The 19,846-nt window shown below is 41.6% G+C and overlaps 1 protein-coding gene across 1 annotated transcript in view; it reads left to right on the top strand.

Annotated features, from left to right (window-relative positions):
• Positions 1 to 19,846, top strand: part of MYO1D (myosin ID) — a 180,024-nt gene that overhangs the window by 88,166 nt on the left and 72,012 nt on the right. Inside the window, exons 17-20 of the mRNA XM_058180229.1 lie at positions 2,436 to 2,659; positions 3,021 to 3,165; positions 3,965 to 4,069; positions 15,550 to 15,663. Coding sequence (XP_058036212.1) covers positions 2,436 to 2,659; positions 3,021 to 3,165; positions 3,965 to 4,069; positions 15,550 to 15,663 — 588 coding nt within the window. The remainder of the gene's footprint in view (positions 1 to 2,435; positions 2,660 to 3,020; positions 3,166 to 3,964; positions 4,070 to 15,549; positions 15,664 to 19,846) is intronic.

Below are 19,846 nucleotides of genomic sequence, written 5' to 3'. Positions count from 1 at the left end.
TGAGGCACCTACCGGTTGGGGAAACCCTCCCTCCCTCAGCTGAGAAGGCTGGCGGCTCCCCCGCCCCGCCCTCTCACTGCACCGGCAGGGCTTCCCACATTTACCGTCCGGTAAAATGTGAAAAAAAGAAAAAAAAACAAAACTCGAGTATAAGCCGTATATACTCGTATATAAGCCGTATAGACCCGAGTATAAGCCGAGGGGACGTTTTTCAGCACAAAAAACGTGCTGAAAAACTCGGCTTATACTCGAGTATATACGGTAGTTAACATTTGGCAAAACCTATCTGATAATGAAAAATTCAACAAAAGAGCAGCACCAGGCAACTACAGGTCAATTATATTTTTACCAATTTAAGTTTTTTACAACAACTTTCAAATTGCTAACTAATGTGGAAGCTGATGCAGGTCAACACCATCTAGTTGAAAACAATGTCTTCCTATCTGAACAGAAACAGAACACCCAAATAGCAGAGGAACAAAGTAACAGTTCCTAATTGACACAATGATTTTGGAAAGCTGCAGGAGAAGGAAGACCAATTTGAATGTAGCTTGGATTGATTATGAGAAGGCATTGACTTCCTGTGTATGATTATATAATCAGTAACAGGAGTCAGTAGAAACACCAAAAGTTTGTGCAAAGATCAATGACATAATGGAAGAGGCGATTGTTGATTAATGGCGATTAATATCAAATGATGAATCTTTCAAGGAGACTCACTACTGTTGCATTGATTCCTCTGTCAACAATGCAGAATAAATCAGGCCATAGCTATTAAACATCAAAAACATTTGTCAGGCTATCCCACCTCATTTACATGGACAATCCGCATAGACAAGCTATATGGAAAAACAGCATCTGAAGTAGAATCACTACTCAATGTTGTTCATATTTACAGCCAAATATTGCAGTGGAATTTGGACTGGATAATGGGGAAAAATAGTAAAGGAATCAAGATAGCCTACAAAAATAACTTCAATGTCTGGATGAAGACAATTCTACAAATACCTGGACATCCTTCATGCTGATAACATCAAGCATACTGAAGTCAAGAAGGTGGTTAGAAATAAGTTAAGAACAAGGCTAGAAAGAAATACTCAGTGGATGAAATACCATCAAGGCAATAAACACCTGGGCAATTCCAGTGTTTATTAAGTAAATCCTGTGATCATGACTTGCATGTCACATGAGAATGACTTGCGACTTCCTTTTGGCTTCCCCATTAACTTTTCTTGTCAGAAGCCAGTTCAGAAGGTTGCAAATGGCAATCACACGAGTGCAGGACATTGCAACCATTGTAAATGGATTATATTGGATGCAATAAATGTGTCCATTATATTGAGGTATCAAAAGTCTGCTATAAGAGAGCCCATTAAATTCTAATGATATTCCACACTAATAATATTATAAAAAAATGCTTTTTGAAGAAATCTTAACAATAATACATAACAATTGGAAAAAGAAACCATGGATTTCACCATCTGTAATGGGCAGTATGGAATAACCTAAACAGGAGGAACAACTTCAACCCAGGCAATGATCTGATAAAAGGCATCTGAATCCAGGACAGAAATTTTGAGTGTTTCAGATATGATCTCCTAGTTCTCATGAAACTAAAGAGAGGGAGGGGTGAAACACATTCAGAGGCACAAGATTCTGATGTAACCTCATAATAAATATTAGCATTCATATTGTAAATCTGATCTACCTTAAAGATCTGATACCATCCTTTAGGGTAGAGAAAGTGGTCATATAAATAGCTAATTATGACAAGTTTTAATTTAATTTGCTTAATAATAATTGCTGAAAATGTAACAAATTAGCATTTCTGAATAATGGCTGCCAACATTCACGTTGTGATGTCAAATTGTAAAATTTATGTCAGAATACAGATGCTAATAGCATGCAATTTATTCAGAAGGGCTTTTATATGTAGTTTTCTGAGAAAATGTCTTTTGTGGAAAATTTGTAAAAGGATCAAATGGATTTCTGTCTATATTTTCATGAAATATAACAAATCAATATGTATCTGCTCCTTGGCTTTAACTGCGTTAACCATACAGATTCTCAGACAATTTTCAAATTTGTTCTCTTGATTTGCTATTAAAACATTTGACTTAAGTGATTTGTTTTTCTCTTGATGTAGAGAAAATTATCCCATTTAAGAATGCTACCTTTTTTACAGCACAAGGGAGGAAATTAAATTAATTTTTTATGTAGTAATTATTATTCTTGTAATAGGAAGTCAATCCTATTTCTAGCTTAGGAAAGTTAAACCCCATTAAACTCATTATTTAAAAGTGTTTTATGGTACTTTTAACTGATACTCCAATTAACAATTGTATAATTTTTATGGAAGTCGGTTGCTTATAAAGATAAGTTATGGTTTGCTTAACTATGCCACAAGGTAATGTTTTCTGAATGGCTACCTACAGGTTTGGAGAGGTACATTAGCTCGACTCCAATACAAGAGGACCCGAGCTGCCCTCAAGATTTTAAAATGTTACCGTCGATACAAGGTAAAGTCTTACATCTGTGAGGTTGCCCGGCGATTCCAAAATGTGAAGTCTATGAAAGATTATGGGAAGCATGTGAAGTGGCCTAATCCTCCAAAAGTTTTGCGACGGTTTGAAGAAGCTCTACATGCAATCTATTACAGGTAAGAAATGGAAACAATCCCTGTCTTGAGTTTTGGAGCTTGGTCAGTACCACGCAGCATCTTCAGCGTCTCTCTGTGGAGTTATCTTTGTAGATTGAATAGTACAGATCAGGGGTCTCCAACCTTGGCAACTTTAAGCCTGGCGGACTTCAGCTCCCAGAATTGGAGACCCCTGGTACAGATGCTACTTCAGGATGTATCAACCACAGAAAGAGTACCATTGCATATTTCTAATGATACGAGTCAGCTGAACATCTTTTCTGAATAAAGATACTAATATTAATGAATAATTTTGAACTTTTGTTTCAAAATCCTTTCCTTATATCAAAGTCCTGTATGACTTCTTAATTTTTTTTCTCAGATGGAGAGCACATGAACTAATCAAAAATATCCCACCCAAAGATTTGCCACAAATCAAGGCAAAAGTGGCAGCATTGGAGTTGCTTAAGGGCCATCGAGGGGATATTGGATTGCAAAGGGTCTGGCAGGGTAACTACCTTGCATTGGTAAGTATAGTAGTCAAAATTCAGTCATTGCTTTTTGCAATACTATAAAAAATGAAAACATAGTACAAGATGAATAGTGAAGTATGTGCCAGTTCTTGTCTAGATAAATTAATAATTTATTAAATTAATTAATGTATGTGACAAACAACCTGAAATTCCTTCCAGACAAAATAGTGGTAATATTGTTCAGTAAGCAAGCTAATTTGGGTGTATTCTAGTCTAAACCAGACTCCTGAAAATTAAAATTTGATCTCCATATTCCAACTGTATTAGAACATTTCTGGAATCGTCTCCAAAAGTCCTCGACCAGTGGATATGCTTGGAAATTTAAAATTATATTATAGACACTCTTGTAATTTGAATGTCAGGAGTAGGTTTAGCCAATCAAAAAACAGCTATATCAAGATGGAAGCCTCTGTTGGAATTTTTCAGTATGCCCCTGTGCCTCCTTAATTTTTTTAATCAGACAGTTGTGAGGGAAATGAGAATAATTGGAATAACAGCAACAACAGCAGTCCCAGATATGGTTACCACCTTGATAATGTTCAGAAATTCACTGAACATTTAACTATTTTCCTGGCTTTGGGACACTGGTGATTGAACCCTATTGGATGCTGTGCTTGTGTAGAGAGTTTGACTTTTGGACAACTATGTTCTGTCTCCTTATTTTCATTCCTGATTTTTTTAAGCTAAAGCTACTGGAGGACAATAGCTAGTCTTTTATTATGAATATATATTTGGAATGGTAAAGATGCTTTGGACTTGTTTTAATAATAGATACATTTCTTGTTTCTTTAAGAATCCTGGTAATTCTCAGGCTACAGGTTCATTCCCCTCTGTTACTTCTGAGTTGCAACGCAAGGACAAGTTCATGAGAATTCTTTTCTCTTCTCAAGTTCGTAAGGTAAGCTGGAGAAGATTGGAAAAAATCCTCTCAAACACCATGTTTTGGACAAAAAGTAGGCCTCAGGGGAAAATAAAGTTTTTATGGTTGACAGAAATGATGGGTATTTGTTAGCACGATAGTAAGTTAATTCAGTGGTTATGACCTTCTGGATAATTAGGCCCTGGTTTAATTATTTGGTATCCCGACATTTCACCAGCCAACATGGCTGGCATCTTCAGAGTTGAAAGTGGTCTGCTCTGTAGTGCACTTAACTCTCTCCAAGTTCTCTTTGTTCTTTGCATAACCATGATTTCCCTCAGCCCTATTGTTTGCTTTTCTCAATTCATGTCTTTTAGAGTGCTGGGTCTCAGAATGTATTCTGCCATGTAACTTGTTTGATGAAAACAGCCTCCTTTCGTTCTTTTCATGAATTCCAAAGCCTGTCTGTATTATTTTTTGCTGTCATAAAATCCTTTCTATAATTTTAGCTTTCTCAGATATTTATTTTTCTATTTATTTTTGCTCGCAGTCAGTATCAGAAACAAGTTCATGTTTGTTGCAATGTAATGTGCAAAACATAGGTGCAGAGTCCCTAAATTCATAATGGATACCCATTGTGTTACTGCTGGTCAGCGGTTTCTAGGGTATATCCTTGTGTATTTGTCACAAGCTTTTCTGCACCTTTATTAGTCTTGGATAAATTGCTGGTGTTTCATTTGGAACCCATTGATGGGATAAAGCACTTGTATAACAGCAGCGATATTTGCAGCTACTCTGTTCTGAACATAAAATATGCTAATAGCAATTATTAGAAGACTGGAAAAGACTTAGTTGCCAAGGTAGTGGAATAATGAAATAAAAAGCCTAATATGGAAGCCTAACTATTTTGATGCACCTGGGTGCTGAAGCAATGAGGAGAAATTATGGCTCTGAGGCAAATTGGCAAGAATGTGTTTAGCCTGTTGATGTAGTGACTGCTCTGGTACTAATATATCATGATTTCTGGCAAGCCTAAACAATATCTCAATTTAAAAGCTCTCAGATAATATAATTTGTTTACCCATTTACTAAAAACCTTCAGAAAGACTTTTAAATAAGAGTATAGTGTAGTAAACTAAAAGGATTCTTTGAATAAGACAGCTGTAGGACTCTTCATTTTATTGAGACATTGGTCTATTAATGTACTGAGACCATTTTGAAGTAATTCCATCAGTAATCTACTTGTGTAGCTTCATTTGTCCTCTAACATTTTATAATTTCTCAAATGATGTTTAGAATCTTTCTATTCTCCCCTTGCTACTACTGAACCTTTCCACGAGGCCCTGCAAAACAATGATCAGTATTAATATTCTTTATCTTTTGAAGTCATATTCAGCATGCTCCCTCTGCATGAGCATATTATATTACCAAGCAAAACGCATGTTGTCATTCATATGATTGCAATGACAATAAATCAGGCAAATACAGATAAAATTAGTATTTGTACAAGCATTATTACTGTATAGCTCAAGACACATTTATTCATCTGTGCAGGACTGGCTTAGATTTTTAAATTTAGAGGGGTTTTAAATTGATTTTAATATTTATATTTGATATTTATATTTCTATTTTTAATAATTCGGGCGCTAGAATAAGTTTTTTAAGGATTATTTTACCGTATATACTCGAGTATAAGCCGAGTTTTTCAGCACGTTTTTTGTGCTGAAAAGCGCCCCCTCGGCTTATACTCGAGCCAAGCCGTTCAGCCCTTCCTCTTGCAGCGAGTCCTTTCTACCGCAGGCAGCTAGCTCTCGTTAGTGCGCGCGCATGCGTACTTATTCCTATGTGGACACACGCGCACACCCCCTCACGCACAATTACCCGCGCGTTAGTTATAATTGTTGACAGCGTTGACAGAGAGGGCACGAGGGAGAGGCGAGGCAAGGCAAGGGACCCCGACCGAAGAGTTATAATTGTTGACAAATACACACGCAGGGAGCGAAGAGTGAAAACCCTCCCGGGTTTCAAGCGAAGGAAGGAGGCGCCTGGCTACACACCCGCCCCTTCAAAGAAATAGCTGGCATTCCTCGCGGGGCGGACGGGCGCGCGCAGACACACACACACACACACACACACACACACACACACGCTCGCCCTCCTAAATTCATTTCCCCCACCCCACCCCACCCCTTTTTTCTTGGCTGCTTCTTCTTTTTCTCCCTCCCCCCCCCCGGCGCCGCAGGCCGTCTAGGGCTCTCCTTACCCAGCCCGTGCAAGTGCGGTCAGCTGCCAAATCGCACGTTTCCTCTCCTCCCACTGAGGAGGTTTCAAGCTCTGGATTTAAATACAACCGAAAGGGGACGCTGGGGCTACAAACAAGACAGGGAGGGAGGGAGGGGAAGGAAAGGACGGAGGGAGGAGGAGGTCGAGGAAGCGCAAGAAACTTGTCAGGTATAACTCAACAGGCAAGGGCGGAAAAAAACAGGAACTGGGAAACGCCCCAACTAGGGAGAAAAGGAAGGTGGTGTTTTTAAAAACAAAAGTCCCGAAACCCAGCGACGGAACCTTTTTCAAAACCGGCTGCCGAGCCGAGAAGTGACGGACGGACGGACGGCCGACTCGCGAGGCCAGAAGGTAGCCCAGCCGCCCCTCGTCAGGCTTTTCTCAGTTACTGCGGCCCCGCTCTCCCTCCCTTCCGTAGCGGTTTAGCAGGGCTGCTTTGGAAGAGCCTTAAACGAGCCCGTCCTCAGCCACCCCTCCCCTTCCCCTTCCTTCGAGCCTCCAGCTCCAGCAGCAGTCTATCCCGGTGGACGAACGCCTCCCGTTTTGCCTTCCTGGAGCCTAGCCGGCCCCGCTCTCCCTCCCCTCCGTAGCGGTTCAGCAGGGCTGCTTTGGAAGAGCCTTAAACGAGCCCGTCCTCAGCCACCCCTCCCCTTCCCCTTCCTTCGAGCCTCCAGCTCCAGCAGCAGTCTATCCCGGTGGACGAACGCCTCCCGTTTTGCCTTCCCGGAGCCTAGCCGGCCCCGCTCTCCCTCCCCTCCGTAGCGGTTCAGCAGGGCTGCTTTGGAAGAGCCTTAAACGAGCCCGTTCTCAGCCGCCCCTCCCCTTCCCCTTCCTTCGAGCCTCCAGCTCCAGCAGCAGTCTATCCCGGTGGACGAACGCCTCCCGTTTTGCCTTCCTGGGGCCTAGCCGGCCCCGCTCTCCCTCCCCTCCCTAGCGGTTCAGCAGGGCTGCTTTGGGAGGGCCTTAAACGAGCCGTTCTCAGCCGCCCTCCCTTCCCCTTCCTTCGAGCCTCCAGCTCCAGCAGCAGTCTATCCCGGTGGACGAACGCCTCCCGTTTTGCCTTCCTGGAGCCTAGCCGGCCCCGCTCTCCCTCCCCTCCGTAGCGGTTCAGCAGGGCTGCTTTGGAAGAGCCTTAAACGAGCCCGTTCTCAGCCGCCCCTCCCCTTCCCCTTCCTTCGAGCCTCCAGCTCCAGCAGCAGTCTATCCCGAAGTAAGAATCCGGCCCGTCTACCTTCCCGGAGACTGGCCGGCCCGATCTCCCTCCCTTCTCTAGCGGGGCAGGTGTCTAGGGCTAAAGAACCTTGAGCTCCACCACCCCCCTCTCCCTTCCCTTTCCTTCGAGCCTCCAGCTCCAGCAGCAGTCTATCCCGGTGGATCCCAGCAGTCTATCCCGGTGGACGAACGCCTCCCGTTTTGCCTTCCCGGAGCCTAGCCGGCCCCGCTCTCCCTCCCCCTCCGTAGCGGCTCAGCTGGGCTGCGAGCCCCGTCCTCGGTCGCCCCTTCGCCCCGGCCCTTTTGCTGGCCTCGCCTGGGCAGGGCTGGGCAGAGCCGGTGACATCACCCTCCACCGCCCACCCGTTGCCGTCCGCGCCGCCGCCGCCGCCGCTGCTCGCCTCCCGTCCCTCCTCCGCCTCCTCCAGCAGCCAGCAGCGTGGCGGGCGCCGGCGCGGCAGGGCCGGGCTGGCGACGGCCTCCTGGCGGCAGCAACGGCGGCGGCAGCAGCATCAACAGCACCAGCAGCACCAGCGGCTCCGCAGCAGCCCCGCAGCCGCCTCCTTCCCGGGCGCCACCTGCATGAGCCACCGCAGGCGACAAGCCGCCCATCAGCATCCAGGAGCACATGGCCATCGGCGTCTGCCCAGGTCCCATCCGCCCCATCAAGCAGATCTCCGACTACTTCCCGCGTTTCCCCGGCCTCCCGCCGCCGCTTTGCTCAGCCGGGCCTCCTCTCTCTCTCTCACACACACACACACACACACACACACAGAGACTTCTAAAGTGGGTTTAATGATATTAGAGACCCTTATTGCCCTGCCAAAAAAAAAAAAAAAAGAGCCACCCCAACGTCTATGAAAATTAACCTTCTCTTCCAAGAGACACTGTGCAGGGTATTTTCACTGTTGGTGTGCATACAGGCTTAGATTTGTGCTGGGTTCTTAGTACTTAGAGCACTGACCTTCAGAGGCACCCTGGTCCCTTGGAAGCTAAAGGAGGACTCATTTTCATGCTTGCAGTGTTCAATTTGGGAAGGGCATCCAAAGAAGTGGTAGATCCTTGTGTGTCCAATCACACTTAGCCAATAAAAATTCTATTCTATTCTATTCTATTCTATTCTATTCTATTCATTTTATTTTGTCAAATACATATTAAATAATTATATAAATATAAGCATGAATTGAATACATAAAAGGAATACAACTAAAGGGAACATTAGGACAGGGACGGTAGGCACGCTGGTGCTCTTATGCACGCCCCTTACAGACCTCTTAGGAATGGGGTGAGGTCAATACTAGATAGTCTTTGGTTAAGGCTTTGGGGATTTTGGGAAGAGACCACAGAGTCAGGTAGCACATTCCAGGCATTAACAACTCTGTTACTGAAGTCACATTTTCTGCAATCTAGATTGGAGAGGTTGACTTTTAAGTTTGAATCTATTGTGTTCTCGTGTATTGTTGTGGTTGAAGCTGAAGTAGTCATTGATAGGAAGTACATTGTAGCAGATAATTTTATGAGCTATGCTCAGGTCATACCAAAGGCGGCGTAGTTCTAAATTTTCTAAAGCTGGGAATCCTCCTTCCCCCTTTTGCACTTTTATTGTTTTTCGTTCAAATAAATATTCATGTTATTTTACTTGGCTCTATCTTTATTTTTTACATTGACCAGTAGCTGCCTCATTTCCCACCCTCGGCTTATACTCGAGTCAATAGTTTTTCCCAGTTTTTGTGGTAAAATTAGGTACCTCGGCTTATATTCGGGTCGGCTTATACTCGAGTATATACGGTAATTTGTATATTGATATTGATGTTTTATATGCCTGTAAACCGCCCTGAGTCCTTTGGGAGATAGGGCGGTATATAAATTCGAATAATAAATAAATAAATAAATAAAATAATAAATAAATATACTGTATATTTTTCTCAGCTTGGTTCTAGGATAGTTGGTTGCATCTTGAAAAACTTCCTTGCTGTGTTTGTCTGTGCGAAATCAAGCAAGGTTTTGCATTGACATGAAAACATAGCATTTAATGGTTTTGGATTCTTCAGGTTCCCCTTATGTCAAATATATTGGGAAATTACTGCTTTGTTCAAAATCTCCAATAAAGATGCAATACGTCATTTGAACGTAAGCTTTCTTCTTTTCTTCAGTACAAAGGACAGCTCCTTGTATGCCAGTCTGGATGCTGGTATTACAAGAAATTGTGAAGTCTTTGTTTTCTTGGAAGCCTGTCTGAGCATTGGTCATTAAATGTGATCAATAACTTGATATGATTCAAGTGATAACAATCCAACGCAAAATAAAAACAATACCAATAATTACCATATTTTTCCATCAATAAGATGCCTTTGTGTATAGGAACCCCTCCACTTTTCTTACCCAAAATTCAGAAATCAATATTTTATACATTAAATAGAAGACATTTATTCTGCAAGTAAGACATTCACTTACCAGTACCGGTATTTATTTTTTTGTTTTCTGACATTTTTATGGCTCAGAACATTCCAGCATTACCACTCCCTGTTGCATCTGTGCACTGGCTACACATTCTCCACAACATCAGCTGACAGCAGTTACATAAGGCTTATGATTGGAGGAAACCTGTTAGCTTGACTCTGCAACCGGAAGTTTTGCTCATGAGGCTAGTTTCCAGAGATAAGGCATTGGCAGTTTTGCAACTGTGGTTCTCCTCTCGGCCCCCTGTGTATAAGACTCTCCTCCATTTTTAATTAAATATTTTAAAGAAAAAGTATCATACATGGAAAAATATGGTATTTAACATGACTTTGCACAAAGTAATAATTCCTATGTCCAACTAACTGGTAACTTAACTTTTCATGTTACTTCTAGCACATTACATTCTGAAATTCTTGATATGAATTGTTTGGAAAAGGGAATCATGTTCAATTAATTAATGTAATATGCAAAAGTTACATTTCTAGTAATTCCTAGTGATTATTTTTAAAATGCATAATAGGTCAATAGCCTCCTTTTGTTTAGCACAGTACATGTGAAAGTTGCTGTTGCAATCTTGATTTTTTTTTAGATCTTTTTAATAGGCATGCTTGTTCTTTAATTAATAAAATATATTAAAATAAAAATAAACTGTCCACTAAGAGCACTTACAGTGAAGTTAAGGTTAGATGTTTTGGACAAGCAGTGCAAAGGCAGCAGTACTTGGAGGAGACTATGATTTTTGGAAAAAGTTTGGAAGGCAAGTGAAATAGAGTCTAACAGAAAAAAAAGAGTCTGATAAAAGATAAAGTAGCCAGATACCATCATTGATGATCTAAGCATTGACTTACAAGAACTCAAAGAAACAGTTACTAAAAGATAATTCCAGCAAATTTATGTCCTTTGAATCACAAAAAGTTGGAAGTGACTAAGTGACTGAACAACAGTAATTCTCAGGAAAGTGAGTAGCATATAGCAATAATGAGAATGAAAGGCAATAGTGGAGGAGGAATGAGCAAAATCAAGAAAAACAGAACCACATAGATTTGAGTAAGTTATCTTTAATGTTAGGTGAGGATAAACCTTGGAAATCGTAATTGGAAGAGAAAATATCTTCCCTAGCTTCAAAGTAGCAGCAGACTGCAGCAATTTCTCAGAACAGGAACCATAACAGGAACCAGTCACCATAACAGTATCAGACATCCAATAGTGGATCAAAAACATGAAGCACCTGGCCTGAACATGATCCATGCCTGTTGGCTAAAGAAACTGACACCTAGCAGCACAGACAAACCAGCAGCAGGCTTTCAGTCAAACTGGCCAACACAAGAAAAGATAGAATAGAATAGAATAGAATAGAATAGAATAGAATAGAATAGAATAGAATAGAATTTTTATTGGCCAAGTGTGATTGGACACACAAGGAATTTGTCTTGGTGCATATGCTCTCAGTGTACATAAAAGAAAAGATACGTTCATCAAGGTACAACATTTACAACACAATTAATGGTCAATATATCAATATAAATCATAAGGATTGCCAGCAACAAGTTATAGTCATACAGTCATAAATGGAAAGAGATTGGTGATGGGAACTATGAGAAAATTAATAGTAGTGCAGATTCAGTAAATAGTTTGACAGTGTTGATGGAATTACTTGTTTAGCAGAGTGATGGCCTTCGGGAAAAAACTGTTCTTGTGTCTAGTTGTTCTGTGTGCAGTGCTCTATAGCGGCGTTTTGAGGGTAGGAGTTGAAACAGTTTATGTCCAGGATGCGAGGGGTCTGTAAATATTTTCACGGCCCTCTTGATTCGTGCAGTATACAGGTCCTCAATGGAAGGCAGGTTGGTAGCAATTATTTTTTCTGCAGTTCTAATTATCCTCTGAAGTCTGTGTTTTTCTTGTTGGGTTGCAGAACCAAACCAGACAGTTATAGAGGTGCAAATGACAGACTCAATAATTCCTCTATAGAACTGAATCAGTAGCTCCTTGGGCAGTTTGAGCTTACTGAGTTGGTGCAGAAAGAACATTCTTTGTTGTCCTTTTTTAATGATGTTTTTGATGTTAGCTGTCCATTTTAGATCTTGCGATGTGATAGAACCTAGAAATTTGAAGGTTTCTACTGTTGATACTGTGTTGTCTAGTATTGTGAGAGGTGGAAGTATAGTGCTCATTATGAAAGACCCCCACAAGGGAAGAGCACCATCCAACCTGACAAAAACCTGCTTCCCCACAACATAGAAACATAGAAAATCCTATCAGACATCATAACTATCCAGTTTTTGCTGTAATTATTAAGCAAATCACAGCAATATTTAAAGCAAACCATGTGGTCATTAAGTGAACCTGATTTCAAAAGTCCCATGGGAAGGTCACATGATCCTAGGATACTGCAACTATTGTAAATAAACGCTGATTGCCAAGCACCTGGATTTTGATCATATAACCTTGGGGATGCTGCAGCAGTTTTAAGATGAGGTAACTCAACTTTTTCTCACCAATGAATAGGTCGTAAATTGAGACCTATCTATGAGGGAGTATTCTTGTGATGTCCAGCAGAGATAGTACATGCAGCCTGGTCAGATTTAAGACCTAGCAAAATTTCAAAATTATGATGACGGAGAGATAGAAAACAGCAGAACCCATCTGAAAACACCTCACACGCTGTGTAGCTGAGAACCAAACTTGCTCGATTTGAAGGTTGTTCAAATCTCAGATACATTGGTTAAAAATACTTCTGGTGTTTTTGAAATTGAATGGATGGAGGTTCTCCAGCAAGAGCCCCATAGGGAGCAAAGCTTGACAGGGTCCTATCTCTAAGAAACTTTGTCCTGCCTCTTTGCCAAATTGGTCTGCCTTGATTGTGGAGCATAAAGAAGGCTCCTTGTGGGCAGTGTATCAGGTATTCCTGCTTCCAATCTACTTGAGGCTTTATAAATAGGATCTGAACATCCTGAAATGTGTCACAAAAATAATTAGCAGTTAGAGCAGTTCATGAAAAGCTGGTGTATATCAATAGAGCGGGTGCTAGAAAGCAATCTGGCTGCTCTATTTTCCACTTAATTACAATTTTCAACATGGAGTCCTCATTATATCCTGTTTCTAAAATACCAGAAACAAAGGTTGGAGTTATTTCCTGAACATTAACTCTGTATGAGGGCCATAGTGTAAATTTCATTTTCTAGCTTTTTAAGTCAAATAATATAGAATAGAATAGAATAGAATTTTATTGGCCAAGTGTGATTGGACACACAAGGAATTTGTTTTGATGCATATGCTTTCAGTGTACATAAAAGAAAAGAAAAAGAAAGAAAAAAATACCTTCATCAAACGTACAACATTTACAACACAAATGATGGTCATAGGTTGCAATTTAACCCTTAATGATAGCAACAAAAAGTTACAGTCATATAGTCATAAGTGGAAAGAGATTGGTGATGAAAACGATGAGAAGATTAATAGTAGTGTAGATTTAGTAAATAGTTTGACATTGTTCAGGGAATTATTTATTTAGCAGAGTGATGGCCTTTGGGAAAAAACTGTTCTTGTGTCTAGTTGTTCTGGTGTGCAATGCTCTATAGTATTGTTTTGATGGTAGGAGTTGAAACAGTTTATGTCCAGGATGTGAGGGATCTGTAAATATTTTCACAGCCCTCTTCTTGATTCATGCAGTATACAGGTCTTTAATGGAAGGCAGGTTGGTAGCAATTATTTTTTCTGCAGTTCTAATTATCCTCTGAAGTCTGTGTCTTTCTTGTTGGGTTGCAGAACCGAAGCAGACAGTTATAGAGGTGCAAATGACAGACTCAATAATTCCTCTGTAGAACTGGATCAGTAGCTCCTTGGGCAGTTTGAGCTTTCTGAGTTGGCGCAGAAAGAACATTCTTTGTTGTCCTTTTTTGATGATGTTTTTGATGTTAGCTGTCCATTTTAGATCTTGTGATATGATAGAACCTAGAAATTTGAAGGTTTCTATTGTTGATACTATGTTGTCAAGTATTGTGAGAGGTGGAAATATGGAAGAGTTTCTCCTAAAGTCTATCACCATTTCTACAGTTTTGAGTGTGTTCAGTTCCAGATTGTTATGGTCGCATCACAAGGCTAGTTGTTCGACCTCATGTCTATATGCGGATTCATCATTGTCTCGAATGAGACCAATCACTGTTGTGTCATCTGCGAATTTCAGTAGTTTCACAGATGGATCGTTGGAGATGCAGTCATTGGTATAGAGAGAGAAGAGAAATGGGGAGAGCACACAGCCTTGGAGGGCCCCTGTGCTAATTGTACAGGTATCTGAAGTGATCCTGCTTAGCTTTACCTGCTGTTTCCTGTTTGTTAGGAAGCTTGTGATCCACTTACAAGTCTGTTCAGGTACCTGTAGCTAGTTTAGTTTAGTTAGAAGAGTGTCTGGAATGATGGTATTGAATGCTGAACTAAAGTCTACAAAGAGGACCCTTACATAGGTCTTTGGAGATTCAAGATGTTGTAAGATGTAGTGCAGAGCCATATTAACAGCATCATCTGTTGATCTATTTGCTCTATTTATATAGAGTTAGATCCTTTATCTCGGATTAACTCATGGAGATTTCTAATAATGAAATGGGATGTAATTTAAATATGATGCTTTGCTAGCAAGGCAGGTCAGTTTATTGAGATTAGAGAAAGTTTCAGAAAAAAAGACTAAAATGTTCTGTTCTTTCTCTTTCTCATATTTGCTAAACAACCATTATTTCATGATAACAGCACGCAGTGATTAATCAATGGCAAAAATATTTCCTTTACTCATCTAATTGATGGCCAGATCATCAAAAAATCATTGTTTTTGGTTAGTCTTTTAGCGTTCCCTAGACTGAGACCTAGAAGAAGAGTACTCCACAGCTGCGTGGCCAAAATAAAGAAATTTTGTCAGATCCAAAAAGCCAAATTGTTTGGTGAATGGTATTAGTCTGGCTAGGTGGCTCAGTGGCTAAGATGCTGAGCTTGTCGATCAGAAAGGTCTGCAATTTGGAGATTCAAATCCCTAGTATAGGTCTCCTGCTTGAGCAGGGGGTTGGACTAGATGACCTCGAAGGTCCCTTCCAGCTCTGTTACTGTTACTGTTAAATATAAATCTGAAGCAAATCTGAAGTCTGGAGTAGTTCAGTGTTCTGTATGTCAAAAGAATACCTTAAACTGATATTGTTACAAAAGGCTTATATAAATATATGCAAATGTGTACTAATTTTTAATAATACTATTTTCTATATATATAGTTGAAATAAAATTCAATTCTGTAAAACAAAATGTACATGTTTTAAGAAAGCATTTGTCAGATTTCCTTTTGTAGCAACCTGGACTTCAAACAGCTAATCCCTCCCCCCAAAAATGTTTTCAGAATCTAATGTTGTTGAAGTTGAAATATTAAAATTTCAATGTCACCAATTCCAGTGAGCAATCTTATTTTCAAATAAGTTCTATATAATGCAGACCAAGATTCTCTTTTTTACAACAATAATTCTTTCAGTTTGTATGTAATATATTGTTAAGATAATAATTGTAATACTAGTGTGAGTTTTGATTATTTGCAGGTAAATCGCTTCAATAAGGTAGAAGATCGAGCAATTTTTATAACTGACAGACATCTTTATAAGATGGACCCTATAAAGAACTACAAAGTGATGAAAACTATCCCACTGTATAATGTAAGTATTATTCTGTTAGGTTCCTGGATATTTTCTTTGGGATTTATTTTTTATGCATTGTAACTTGCTAAAAAAAATTGTGGTTATACAACAACAAAGTTACCATTTGTTGTACTGTTTCCTTGCTATATATAATTTCCAATGGTTGAAGATTTCAGCATGGTTTAACAGAATGTGATCATCTTAAAATAACGTTGACAATCCCAACCAGAGAAGTAGATCTTGAAACCCTTATCCAAATTTTGCTTTTAGCTATTGTACCTATTCATGCATTATGATATCCATACTTTGCAGTGAAATCATACAGTATCTACTGACCTTCCCCTGCCATCTCCTATTGTCATAGCAATCCTTTGATCTGTATATTGCTCAGTTTTCCTGCTGTATGTTCACACAGTTGCATAGTGCAGGATGGCTTATCCCAAGTTAAAAGGTCAGAATTTATTTTAAAGCAAAAACAGTGATATCATGTGCAAGCTCTGTTCCTTCATCTCACAAACAATTCTTTCAGGAGCTGGGTGGGTGCCCTAGGGTGGGAAATACATTTCTCCAAATATAATTTATTGTTGAAGTTTTGCCTGTTTTGGGAATGACTTGTCTTGAATAGCTTTAATTGCTAAAATCATATGCCAAAATCATTTATTTATTTATTTATTTATTTATTAAATTTTTATACCGCCCTTCTCCCGAAGGACTCAGGGCGGTGTACAGCCAAAATAAAATACAGGATATATACAATTAAAACGAGTTAAAATATAACAATTACTAAACGGCTGAGAATGAAAATGAATTTAAAATTTAAAATATTAATAAAACCCAATTTAAAATCAATCTATTTATGCCAGTCCCGCTTGAATAAATAAATATGTTTTTAGCTCACGACGGAAGGTCCGAAGATCAGGCACTTGACGTAGGCCAGGGGGGAGTTCATTCCAGAGCGTCGATGCTCCCACAGAGAAGGCCCTACTCCTGGGGGCCGCCAGCCGACATTGTTTGGCGGACGGCACCCTGAGGAGACCCTCTCTGTGAGAGCGTACGGGTCGGTGGGAGGCATAGGGTAACAGCAGGCGGTCTCGTAAGTACCCGGGTCCTAAGCCATGGAGCGCTTTAAAGGTGGTAACCAAAATCTTGAAGCGCACCCGAAAGACTACAGGAAGCCAGTGCAGCCTACGGAGCAGTGGTGTTACGTGGGAGCCACGAGCAGCTCCCATTACTACTCGCGCAGCTGCATTCTGGACTAACTGCAGCCTCCGGGTGCACCTCAAGGGCAGCCCCATGTAGAGAGCATTGCAGTAATCCAGCCGAGACGTAACCAGAGCGTGAGTGACTGTGCATAAGGCATCCCGGTCAAGGAAGGGATGCAACTGGCGAACCAAGCGAAACTTGGTAAAAGGCCCTCCTGGAGACGGCTGCCAGATGTTCATCAAAGGACAGCCGTCCATCCAGGAGGACGCCCAAGTTGCGAACCACCTCCTTTGGGGCCACTAACTCGCCCCCAACAGTCAGCTGCGGATGCAGCTGACTGTACCGGGGTGCCGGCATCCACAGCCACTCCGTCTTGGAGGGATTGAGCTTGAGTCTGTTTCTCCCCATCCAGACCTGTACAGCTTCCAGGCACCGGGATAGCACTTCGACCGCTTCGTTGGGGTGGTCTGGGGTGGAAAAGTACAGCTGAGTATCATCAGCGTACAGATGATAACTCACCCCGAAACCACTGATGACCTCACCCAGCGGCTTCATATAGATGTTGAACAGGGTAGGCGAGAGAATCGACCCCTGAGGTACCCCACAAGTGAGGCACCTCGCGGACGACCTCTGCCCCCCTGTCAACACCGTCTGCGACCGGTCGGAGAGATAGGAGGAGAACCACCAATAAACGGTGCCTCCCACTCCCAATCCCTCCAACCGGCGCAGCAGGATACCATAGTCGATGGTATCAAAAGCCGCTGAGAGATCTAATAGGACCAGGCCAGAGGAACAACCCCTGTCCCTGTCCCTCCAGAGGTCATCCACCAACGCGACCAAAGCCGTCTCCGTGCTGTAACCGGGTCAGAAGCCGGACTGGAACGGGTCTAGATAGACAGCTTCCTCCAGGTGCCGGGGAAGCTGCCATGCAACCACACTCTCTACAACCTTCGCTAAAAAGCGAAGGTTGGAGACTGGACGGTAGTTTCCCAAAATAGCTGGGTCCAGGGAAGGCTTCTTCAGGAGAGGTCTCACCACCGCCTCTTTCAAGGTGGCGGGGAAAACCCCTTCAACCAAAGAAGCATTTATAATCCCCTGGAGCCAGCCTCGTGTCACTTCCTGAGCAGCCAGTACTAACCAGGAAGGACACGGGTCCAGTAAACATGTAGTGGCATGCAACCTCCCCATTAACCTGTCCACGTCCTCGAGAGCCACAGAATCAAACTCATCCCAAATAACCTCCACAAGACGTGTCTCTGCCATCTCGGCTGAATCATCGCAATCATGGTCCAAGCCATCACGAAGCTGAACGATTTATAACCGTTAAACTCCTCAGCTCGTCCCTGTAAAAATCTGCCAAAAATCATATTAAAATAGCTTAGTTTTTTGACACTGTTAAGAGTAAAAATGCTAAGTAGCTGTAAGAAAGAGAGAGGGAGGAGAGAGAGAATAAAAAATATTTATTTTTAAGGTAAGTAGGATGGTTCATTTTCGATTCTTAAAATGTGTAGCTCATGATAGGGCCAAAATCTCAGTGTTTATGAGATTTCTCTTGAAGATGCAGATAGGCAAATTACTTTAGTTGTTGTGAGAAACTTCCTAAACAGTTTCTTCCTTCCTAGCAGTTAATTATGGCTTAGAGAGGACCAAGAGAGAAGCAGCTTTCTGTATGCTACATTAACATTCTTACAGTGAAAAGTTTAATTAAATCATCTTACATATTGGCTTTTCAAATTTAGTCAGACTTTTTTTTTTTCTTTTAGCATATGTTCATTCCTTTAAGGCAGATGTGTGGAGTTGATGCTCCATCAAGCTTACTTCCAACCAATTTATAATTAGTTTATCTACTGGTCCTTCTTATCTAACAATATGCTTGACTTCCCCCAAGGAAATCTGGAATTTAAATTTAATGAGAACAAGAAATGAAGGCATTTAAAATATTTAGAATTGGAGACCTCTGGCTGTGTTTCCGGTGGTGTCAGAGGCGAGGACCACAAGCTCTGAAGCCCTGCTCCGAGCTTTCCCCGTCACTGTCAAGCCCCGACCAGAACTTGACCTTCGGTGGGGGGGTGGGGGCGAGGGGGAGATGAAGCTACCAAAGCTACCTGTAGTGATCTCTGGTGGTGGCAGGCAGCATCTGCAATGGATGGGGAAGCAGCTGCAACAAAGGGACAGCAGCTGACTCTGATGATGTCATCCATCACACGCTGGGGAAGACAGAGATGCTCCATAGAGACGGGAATCTTAAAACTGATGAATAGCTGATGGGGAGGTGGTTTTAGCCGCTGGATAGTGGCTTAAGACGAACAACATGTATAAATAGTGCTGAGAGGCAGCTGCTCTCAGCGCTAACTTTGACCTTGTAACTTGACTTGCTCTGCATTCTGGCTGTGGTTATTCATTAAAGAACTCTGCTTCCATCTTTTTGCTGCTGGTCTTTTATGGATCCACAGACTTGGATTGACAAGCCAAGAGTCACTCCAAAAGGAGCCATAGCCACCTTGGAGGGGTGATGAAGTAAAGTGGGGTGTCTTGCAGGTTGAGGAGAGCTGCATCTCTCCTCCCTGACTTGGAAAATCCCTCTCATCCAAAGACAAAGAGCAGCGGCAGTCAACATGGCTGCCATGAAGCTGGGGACATCCGAAGCACCTAAGAAAGTGTAGGAGCGAACAGATTGAACAATGATTGTTTCTGGGTGAGAGTATTCTTCCTTTACTTAAAAATTGACCCCAAAGAAAATAAAAAATCTGTGATAAGAGAGGCCAAAAGGATAATTGGTTAAGCTGCAAAATAAGCACCTCTGAGATCTATGATAAAAAGTAAGTCGAGAGCGTTATCTACTGATGAAAGGAAAAGTGACTCCTAGACTCCTGGAAATTTACAGAGGAGGAAAGGGATATCTGCTATCTGATGAAGGGCTGTGACCTTTAACTGTTTACTGTCTTACATTTACCAGAGGTGGAAATAAGAGAGACATTTTATAAAAGAAACTCTGGGA

This window comes from Ahaetulla prasina, chromosome 4 (assembly GCF_028640845.1).
Source record: "Ahaetulla prasina isolate Xishuangbanna chromosome 4, ASM2864084v1, whole genome shotgun sequence".
Lineage (NCBI taxonomy): Eukaryota > Metazoa > Chordata > Lepidosauria > Squamata > Colubridae > Ahaetulla > Ahaetulla prasina.
This window is presented reverse-complemented; position numbering and strand designations above follow the sequence as displayed.